This window comes from Hemitrygon akajei, chromosome 32 (genome assembly GCF_048418815.1).
Source record: "Hemitrygon akajei chromosome 32, sHemAka1.3, whole genome shotgun sequence".
In the NCBI taxonomy this organism is placed as follows: Eukaryota; Metazoa; Chordata; class Chondrichthyes; order Myliobatiformes; family Dasyatidae; genus Hemitrygon; species Hemitrygon akajei.
The window spans coordinates 4,149,132-4,159,470 of record NC_133155.1 but is presented as its reverse complement, the minus strand read 5'-3'; the positions used below and the strand labels follow the sequence as shown (position 1 = coordinate 4,159,470).

Genomic DNA, 10,339 nt, shown 5'->3' with positions numbered 1-10,339 from the left:
GAGTTAGAACGCAAGCTCCCTTTAAATCCCATGAAGACTATCCATGCGTTTTGGGTACCACGCAGGAGGTCAAGAAACCATAGGTTTAGGGTACTTTAACTGAACATTAGTGAAGACGTTAAGACATTACGGGGCTAAGTCGCCATGCCTCAGCCGTGTACGGATCTAAGTAACGGAGAAAAGCTCAGTCGTGCCCGAGACGGGAAGGAGGGCGAAGCGGCCTTGCCTGCGCTAGACAGCCGCAGCGAACGGAATCTACTTGAAGTTTTCAGTTAACAGGGGAGGCACACCACACACAGGACGTCGGTTTTACTTAATTTTGTAATAAATAGTAGCCATTGTGTTTCACGGCTTAGAAACTATTCACTTGTCCCTATCGTTTCATTAGAGCGAGCGACCAATCAAACAGCACAATACAAAATGCGGAAGTGAAGTCACCTTCTTTTCCGAATAACAAAGTTCCTTCCTGTTACGATACAGAAAGTTTATGTTTTCCGTTTGGAGAAGGTTAGAGAGAATCTGGCTGATTGGGATTTGAAGCTTGAAAGGGTAAAAAGCAAAGTTTTATTTTCTGTTTGGCAAACGCGGCGCGATTCTGACCTCATCTGCGTGGATTTATACGGAATAACATGTTAACTTTCTTATAGTCAGAAGGTTCGGCTCTGTTTTGTGATATCGTTGCCCCCTCACTTCTGTGTATTCGGTCGTAGTTGAGTGCAATTCATTCCTGCGTTACGTTTGCGAGGAGAGGCGATACTTTGTATCGCGTACTCGGAATATTGCGACATGTTTCGAATGCTGGGTCCACGAGTGTTCGAAATGCTTGTTACAATGTATCGGGGAGGCCGAAACGGATGAGTCCCGTGTCCCTAGAAAATCGACCGGGCCACGCATTTTCCCTTCCCAGATCATAGCACGGATTTCCTGCTATGAAAGAAGGCAGCTAGATCGGCCATGATATTATTGAATGGCCTGCTCCTATTTCCATTTATTTGAAAACAATTCTCTCACCGCTTCCGAATACGTGTTTCAATCAGCCTTAAAATCAAGATTACTTTGAATGAGTTGGGTTTGATTTTCTCTCGACGCGACTTTCTGTTGCGATTTAAGTCGTTTTTCATTCCTTTGATAATGGTAAATCGGTACAATGGCGGAGGCCCCTTCTCAGGCAAGGGGGCCCTGCATTGCTAATTACCAGACATTTTAAATCTTAAAAGGATTTCAAACAAAAGGGAATCGATCTCAGATCCTTCCCTGGTTGCCCGCGTTGCACAATGTTGTTGAATTTTTACAAGCTGGATTGTTCGGCAGTGGGGAGAGCAAACTTTGTCAGTTAACACTCGAATTGGATTATGGAACAATTATGCAGACCTTTCGAACACGAGATATCGTTTGTCATGGCATCTTCAAAGATAATGCAAGATTCCTTCCGCTTGTCCTCGTTGCTTCTTCCCGCCCTCTTCTCTCCCACTTTGATCCCGCCCCGTTTGACATCAACACTGTCTAGGAATAATCATTCAGCAGATGTCCCGCTAAAGACTAACTCATTCAATCTTCATTTTATTTCAAAGTTAACCTTTGAAAAGGGTTGCATAAATCTCGGTGACAGCTGTGAAAGCAGACTTTTGAAAACGAAGCCCAAATCTGCTTGATGTGTTTAATATGCTGGATAGATAGGCGATTTCCGGCGGGGTCGGGGAGAATCCAAAAGGAGTAATCTTTAGATATTTAGGCCGCATGCCACTGAGGTCTTTGTCAGCTTTTTAGAGCAGGGATAGTAGAAATCCCCTTTTCTGTATAAGCGGTGAAACAAACAAACACTGGGCAAGATTATATTCCGTCTGCAGTTGCCGCTGATTTGTGAAGGTGTAGCTGACAAAATGCAGAATGATTCAAATATACAGAACGGATGAGTGATTGACACCTGTCTGGGTAAGTGAACGTTGACAGACCGTAGTGAAAGGAACAAGTTTACATGGAGCAGAGGACTAGGGAGGTGTGGAGGCACAAGGTAACCACACACAAAAGAAACAGTGGCACAAGGAAATAAATAGATCAAGAACCGTTACTTTCCCCCAGCAGTAAGACTGATTAACACCTCTGCCCTTTAACTCCACCACTACTTTACTATTTCCTGTCAGTCACCTTATGTACAGCCTAGTGCCACTTTATGGACATCAATGTATATAAGCTATCTTATGTATTTATATTTAATTTTTTTATTATTGTGCTCTTTATCTTTGTGGCTTTCATGCGTAGGATCTGGGGGAACAGTTTTGTTCTTGTTTTGTTCTCCATTACGCGTGCACTGGAGATGAAATTAAACAGCCCTGAATCTTGAAAACTCTACCCGTTAATTGCAGAATGATTATTTTTATTTACTTGAAAAGGGGAAATGGAAATGTTACAGGTGTGAGTGGTGACGAGGAAGGGGTGTGTGTGAGAAACCTGTAGTTTGTTAAGGTGTAATGGCCACCTCAGAGATTGCTCTCACCCACATTCTGATTCTGCGCGGTAGGGTGACGGTTGTGATCACTGATTTAGTTAGAAAGCACACCTTTTTAAGTAACGTCACTTTAGTTAAGCAACACTTTCAAAGGCACTGCATGAAAGAAATTGACAGCATGCAAAGATGGACTTTCTAGCGGAGGTGATTAAGTCTCAGGGCTCGCTTGGGACTGGTGGCTGCACATGCAGCATCAAGTGCGAGATTGAATGTTAACCCACCTTGCCACTGGCTCTGGGCTTTTCCCAAAGTTCAGAGTAAATATCTCACCATATACAAGCCCGAGATTTATTTTCCTGTGGGCATACTCAATAAATCAAGAGAATAATAACCATAACAGAATCAGTGAAAGACACTCCAACCTGGGCATTCAACCAGTGTGCAAATACAAAAATAATAAATAAACAAACAATAAATATTGATTACAGTATATGAGATGAAGAGTCCTTAGGTTGTGGGAACAGTCCAGTGATGGGGCAGTGAGGTTATCCCCTTTGGTTCAAGAGCCTGTCAGTTGAGGGGTAATAACTTCCTGAACCTGGTGGTGTGAGCCCTGAGGCTCCTGTTCCTTCTTGCCGATGGCAGCAGTGAGGAGGGTACTGTCCTGAGGGGTGGGGGTCCCTGATGATGGATGCTGTTTTCCAGCGACAGCGTGCTCAGTGGTGATGGGGGCTTCACCTGTGATGGGAATGGAAAATGTGCAGTGGGTGAGATCTCTGTTCTGTAGTTATCAACCTCTCTCAATAAATCGTGTCCTACAAGTCCTGAGAAACAGGAATGAGCTAACAATCGGCTATTAATTAGTTTGTATTTATTAGTGCGTACATTTTCACCGAGACTCTGAGAATAGTTCCCACTTCTCTTCACTGAAGATTTGACATGAGATCTTGTGCATTCGAAATGACCCGTAAACCCCATCCTATTTACATGTTTCTCCAAAAGACACACTGGAAAACTCATTGTAACCTTTGACACCCTGACTCATCAAGAATATATCAATCTCCACTTATAAATGTTTGGCCTCCACAGCTGTCAGTGGCACCAAATTCCACAGATTCACCACCCGCATCTCTGTTCTAAAATGACATCCTTGTATTCTGAAGCTGTGCTCCTGGACTCTCACACCCTCTCCACATCCAGTCTGTCTTGGGTTTTCAACACTCAGTAGGTTTCAATAAGAATCCCCTTCAGATAGGAAAGTCTCCTGACTGAGCCCCGAATTAGGTTAATTACAATTATTAAATACATCTGAATATATGAGCTGTCATAAGGTTCAACTTGTTTGGTGATTATTTATAAAAATCATGAGAATTCAAAGCAATACTGCCTGCACTGATAATTTGGTAATGCCTTGAAAACATTGGTCCTGACGAAGGGTCTCGGCCCAAAACGTCGACAGCGCTTCTCCCTATAGGTGCTGCCTGGCTTGCTCTGTTCCACCAGCATTTTGTGTGTGTTCCTTGAAAACATCAACAGCTTTGCAGGAAACTGCAGGGGGGGGGGGGTATTTTTTCCCCATTTCAGTTTGATGCTGCACCTTATGGGTTGCAGTTTATTGAGTTGTTCTTTGTTCGGTGGGAAATTTCCTAGATGCAGCCGCTCCCATTCCACCTTTGTGCTTGGCTAGAGTGGGAGAGTCCAGGACCAGAGGGCACAGCCTCAGAATACAAGGATGTTCCTTTAAGACAGAGTTGAGGAGGAATATCTTTAGACAGAGTCTGTGGAATTCGGTGCCACTGACAGCTGTGGAGGACAAGTGGAGGTTGATAAGTTCTTGATTAGTCAGGGTGTCAAAGGTTACAGAGGAAGGCAGTTGAATGGGGTTGAGAGGGATAATAAATCAGCCATGATGGAATGATGGAGCAGGCTCGATGGGCTGAATGGCCTAATTCTTCAATGAATGGGCTGGATCACATTTTAAGATCCTGCACCTTTTTAGTATAAAATCTCTTTATCTTTCTGAACACTTTAATTGTTTCTAAACTAAGAGCTGTTTTGCTAATCCTTTGTCACCCCCTCCCTCTGATCTACAGATTTGCCTTGACAGATAATGACAACACTCCCAGGGGGAGGGCCTAGGATCCCTGGCCTCCATTCGCAACCCGTGGCCCCTGTCCATGCTTCTGCACCGACCCCTCCACAGCAGCCACAGAGTGCTCTTCGTGAGATCATGTGTGTCACCCTCTGCAAGGTCGGCCAGGAAACTGTCCAGGACATTGTGGCGCGTACCATGGACATCTTTCATATGCTCCGGGCAACACAGGTAACTAGTCCTCCGGGCAACACAGGTAACTAGTCCTCCGGGCAACACAGGTAACTAGGTAACAGATAACTCTGAACATCCTCTACATAGTACCATCCAGAGACAGAGAAGCAGTTTCAACGACAGGTTACTATCGATGCAATGCTCCTCAGACAGGATGAAGAGGTCAATACTCCCCAATGCCATTAGGCTTTACAATTCAACTGCCAGGACTTAAGAACTTTTTAAAAGCTATTATTAATGCTTTTTGAGATAGTGATTTAGATGGATATCATATTTTTTACTGAGTTAAGTATTGTATGTAATTAGTTTTGCTACAACAAGTGTATGGGACATTGGAAAAAAGTTGAACTTCCCCATGGGGATGAATAAAGTATCTATCTATCTATCTATCTAGTCCTCCGGGCAACTAGCCACGGTCTGTTCCCATCCACCTCAACTTCATGCTGCTCAAAATGAGGGAAGAACTTTCCATATCAAACCCAAAATATGTGCTTATGATTTATTTTTCAAAAACTTGTGGGAAGTTTTCAAATGACACAGAAGGCAACTTAAAAAGTAAATCGTAAGGTAAAGATGGAATACGAGAATAAGCAAGCCAATAATATTCCAGAGGATACCAAAAGTTTCTTCAGATACATGAAGTATAAAAGGGAGGGGAGGATGGGAAACACCTTCTTCCCCCCCAGGCTGTAAGACTACAGAACTCCCTGTCACCACCCAGGTCTCATCACGTATGAGGCCCCAGTAGCGTCATACTGTTTACTTCTTAAATTGTGTCACACATACACCTGATTATTTGTTAATTTATTAGTGGTAACATTACCTTATGTGTTACGTGTGTGAATTATATGTTTTGTGTTACGTACCTGGGTCCAGAGGAATGTTGTTTCGTTTGGCAATACACGTACGGTCCAATGACAATAAACCTGAACTTGAACTTCAGTGCGTCACAGCACACCGATATATAAAACCTGAACAAGGTGGAACTCCTTTCTGGAAATGCAGGAATGTTGGAGTATAACTTGTAAAAAAAAAGTTATGAAAGGATCTGATAGGCTAGATGCAGAGGTTTTTCTACTTCTGAGATGATCACTAATAAAGGCAACAGAGTTTTGGGCATTACCTTTCTCACTGAAAGATGAGAATAAATATCTAGCAAATGGTGGGGCTTGATTTGGGCAGGGGTTCCCAAAATGGGGTCCAGTGGTATTGGTCCATGGCATAAAGAATGTTTGGGAACCCCTGGACTGGAGGGGAAACTAGGCCAAGTGCAGGAGAGAGAATTGGCAGATGAAGTAATCGGGCTGAAGAAAGGAACAAGCCTGAATTTATGGCTATGAGTAAATTAGTTTCTGAGCTGCGGCCCCTTCTGGACTGACGATGAAGTGAGTTCCGATTGCTGTGGTGGGATTTTAACTTGTTTTTCAGCAGCATCCCCGGACAAAGTTGTCTTTTTCAAAAACAGCTTTCACTTTTGGCGCCTGTACCTTTTGTTGCTTTGACTTGGAGGGAATTTGCTGTTTCGACTCCTCCCTGTCTGGTGTGCTCCCCTCCTGTGAAAGTGACCATGTTCCTGTTTTAATGCTGTCTGACGTGCCGTTTGTGGTAGGTGCATGAATTGAATATTCAGCACTTTGTGCTTTTTCATCTATTCCATGTGTTGATGGCCAGTCCCCTCTATGAACAACAGATTCCTGTTTCTGTTTCCCCCAATGCTCAATGCATTCTGTGTCTTGGAATCTATCGCCTTCAATAAATTCAACAAATTGACTTCTACAGCCCTCTGGTGGAGAGTTCCAGAGATTCTCCACCCTTTCTGAATGAGGAAATTTCAAACATTTGAGCCCTAATTATCTTGCCTGGAACACTGAGACTGGTTCTAGTTCAAACCACAGGAAATCGGCAACAAAAAACAACCCAGCTGCTGGAAGATCTCAGCTGGTCAGGCAGCGTCTGTGATGCTGGACTGAGGTAGACCGAATGCCTAGAGGGGGAGGATGGGTCATGTGATACACTGAACAACTCTACAGTTTCTTGCAGTCACGTGTCTATGATTCATATTTATAGTGTTGTTTGGGTTAAGTCCGGTTCAAAAAAACCGTATTCAGTCTGAGGCTACGGTCAGCTCTTTTAGTTCAGTCACTCATATCCTTAGGAGTTGCAATGCGACTCATTAACCAGCAGATGGCACCGTTGTTTGTGAACAATCTCGCTTGCCTTTGGCACTAGGTTTCAGCATTCATTTTCAAGAGACCTGAGACGTTTATTTTTAAATTTGAAGCAGTATTCCTTGCACACGAGTGGAGGACAACAACTTGAAAATTTGAATTCTGGATAAGTAGGCAGGATTTCTAAAACTTTTGCAGAAAAATGAACTAGTCTGAGGGAAGTCAATTCAAAGTTCAAAGAAAATTTTATTATGCAACTCTGGGATTCCCTTTCCCGTGGGTGTATAATCAGCAAATCTATACATAGTAACTATAACAGGATCGAGGAAAGATCAACCAGAGTGCAGAAGGCAACAAACTGTGCAAATGCAAGTGGAAATAAATAACAAGAACGTGAGATACTGAGATAAAGAGTCCTTAAAGTGAGATCGCTGGATGTAGGAACGTTTTAATGATGGGCCAATCAAGTGTAGTTATCCCTTTTTAATCAAGAGCCTGACAGTTGTGACTGTTCTTGAACCTGGTGGTGCGAGTCCTGAGGTCTTGTACCTTCTACCTGATGGCAGCAGTGAGAAGAGAGCATGGTCAGGGTGGTCAGGACCTCTGATGGACTTCAGCAGCATTTCATGTAGATATGCACAATGGCCAGGAGGGCTTGGCCCATGATATGCTGGGCCATATCCACTACCTTTCACCACAATTTGAGTTCCGTAGTTGTTAAGATAATAACAATTGGCCTCGCTAAAATGGGATTGTTGTCTTAACTGTGTTATGATTTTTAAGAAGTTGCTGTGTTGAGTATAAATTGCCCACTGGGCTCGTTACTGGATAATGCTTATCAACTGCCCTGGCTTGGAAAGAGAAGTGGAGTTCCACAGTCTTGCTTCTGTGGTAACTAGTTCTTTGGGGAGTGGGATTTTAAGTTCAGGTTTGTGTCTGCCTGTCCGCCCTTCAGTTCGTCGTGCCCCTCTTCCCACCTCTGTGGTGATCCTTGACGTGCATTGGCTAAGGAGCTGGATCAAGACAGAAACAGAAGAGGAGAAGGTCCTGGGAGGCCCATTGCTGCCTCTGCGCCTCGTCCTCCCTTTCAGTTGTAATGCGGATATTTCTGGGCTGCACCATATATCAGCCTGATGGGTCTGATGTGAGAGGTTGGCTTCCTGCAGAATACAGATCATGGTTTGATTAACGTAACCACCTTTCATTGAGGTAATTTGAAAAGTCCTTTAGAGCAGCTTTGTATGTTCCCCAAACACTCTTTTAAAATTCTCCGGGCAGGTCTCAATGCAAAGTGCTGGAGGAACTCAGCAGATCAGGCAGCATCTGTGGAGGGGAATGGGAAATATTCCTGAACTGACCTACACAGTTACTTCAGCACCTTGTGGGTTGCTTCAGATCCCGACATCTGCAGATCATAATCTTCATATATAAACCATATAACAACCACAGCACGGAAACAGGCCATCTCGGCCCTCCTAGTCTGTGCCGAACTCTTAATCTCACCTAGTCCCACCTATCCGCACTCAGCCCATAACCCTCCACTCCTTTCCTGTCCATATACCTATCCAATTTTACCTTAAATGACACAACTGAACTGGCCTCTACTACTTCTACAGGAAGCTCATTCCACACAGCTATCACTCTCTGAGTAAAGAAATACCCCCTCGTGTTTCCCTTAAACTTTTGCCCCCTAACTCTCAAATCATGTCCTCTCGTTTGAATCTCCCCTACTCTCAATGGAAACAGCCTATTCACGTCAACTCTATCTATCCCTCTCAAAATTTTAAATACCTCGATCAAATCCCCCCTCAACCTTCTACGCTCCAATGAATAGAGACCTAACTTGTTCAACCTTTCTCTGTAACTTAAGTGCTGAAACCCAGGTAACATCCTAGTAAATCGTCTCTGCACTCTCTTCAAGTGCAGGTTTCCCAGAAACGTGTTTCCTTGTGGAAGAGGAAAACCTTAACCTAAATCTCCTCCCTGGAATCTTGAGGCTACGTCCCCTAGTTCCAGTCTCGCCGACCAGTGGAAACAACCTTCCTGCCTCTCTTATCTACCCCATTCATAACTTTATATGTTTATATTTTACATATGTCATTTATTTGTGAATAAGGTGCAAGGACCATAATGAGGGAGATTGTGTGTGTCTCGAGAGACCATGGATCTGTGAGATTAACAGTTCACATGTATGGAACAGGCAGCAACTGTAGCCTGGAATGATCCTGAGGTCACCCTGGTCTAACCACAGGGCAACTTACAACGATCAATTAACTCACTAACTGGTACGTCTTTGGACTGTGGGAGGAAAGCAGACACCCGGAGAATGCCCACGCAGACACGGGGAGGCATACAGGCTCCTTACGGATGATGTCCGGATCGACCTCTGAACTCCGATGCGGTGAGCAGTGATAGCTTCACGCTCACCACTGATCTACCCTGGCGCCTGTGCTTGACACTACCGTGCTCAGAGGTCTTTGTGAATACTCCCGCGTCTGTCTTCGGAAGCAGCATGGTTTCGGGAAGGCTGTGTGAGCAAAGCACGATCTAATGTAACTAATTAAATCAGAATTGGCAGTACCTTGACCAATAACATTGAAAATTATTCTGAAGATAAAGTTGGTGTGTGTGGGAAGATTTTATTAGACGAAGTCCACAGCACAGTCGTGTATTGGTTAGCTCCACAGCGCCGACGATCTGGGCTCAATGGTTCAGTTCCCGCCACAGTCTTTAAGGAGTTTGCAGGTTCTCCCTGGGACCGCGTGCCTTTCCTCCGGGTGCTCTGGTTTCCTCCCACGTGTAACGCCCTGGTTCATATCTTTCACCGTTATGCTGCTGCCAGCTGCTTGTTTGAGTCACAGTTGAAGATGAGAATTGTGGGCCATCCAGTTAGGATGGTCAGACCGAAGGGGAGGTTTCTCTGGCGAGGGGCACTGAGGCTGGGCTTGGCACTTTTGTTCGAGGGGAGGTGAAGAGGGAGGAGGCCGTAGGACTCGACTGGAGCGGGGCCATGATGCCGTGAAGCCCGGGGTGTTCGATGAAGGATCGGTGACGGGGAAACCCTGAGCCCCAACTGGACTATTTCATTAAAATGGGCCCTTTTTATTCTTTCTGTACTAACCCTTAGTCATATTAAGAACTGTAAAGCCAGATCTTTTAATTGTGTGAGGTGTGCTGTTTGCTATTTCGTGGCACTGATTTGTAACGGTAACGAATCCCGCGGCATTTCGGGGTGGGGCTCGTGTCTCAATCTCACACGTTTGGCAGGGTCGGAGATCGTCTCCCCCAGACTTACGCAGCCGACAGAACCAGAGAGTTTCACGGACGTTCCGAAGACCCCCGGGGAGGAAGTTGTGAGTGTGGTGATGTGCACTGACGCAATCGATGCATGTCACTGTA

The 10,339-nt window shown here is 44.7% G+C and overlaps 1 protein-coding gene across 2 annotated transcripts in view; it reads left to right on the top strand.

Moving 5' to 3' along the window:
* The first annotated feature begins 446 nt into the window (after positions 1 to 446).
* The window catches only part of LOC140719726 (mediator of RNA polymerase II transcription subunit 30-like), a 29,279-nt gene continuing 19,386 nt past the window's right edge, over positions 447 to 10,339 (top strand). The window contains exons 1-2 of one of the 2 annotated variants that reach the window (XM_073034548.1): positions 447 to 549; positions 4,540 to 4,769. In XM_073034548.1, the coding sequence (XP_072890649.1) occupies positions 4,557 to 4,769 (213 nt within the window). In that variant the 5' untranslated portion in view covers positions 447 to 549; positions 4,540 to 4,556. The remainder of the gene's footprint in view (positions 550 to 4,539; positions 4,770 to 10,339) is intronic. The other variant, XM_073034549.1, reaches the window with a different exon arrangement.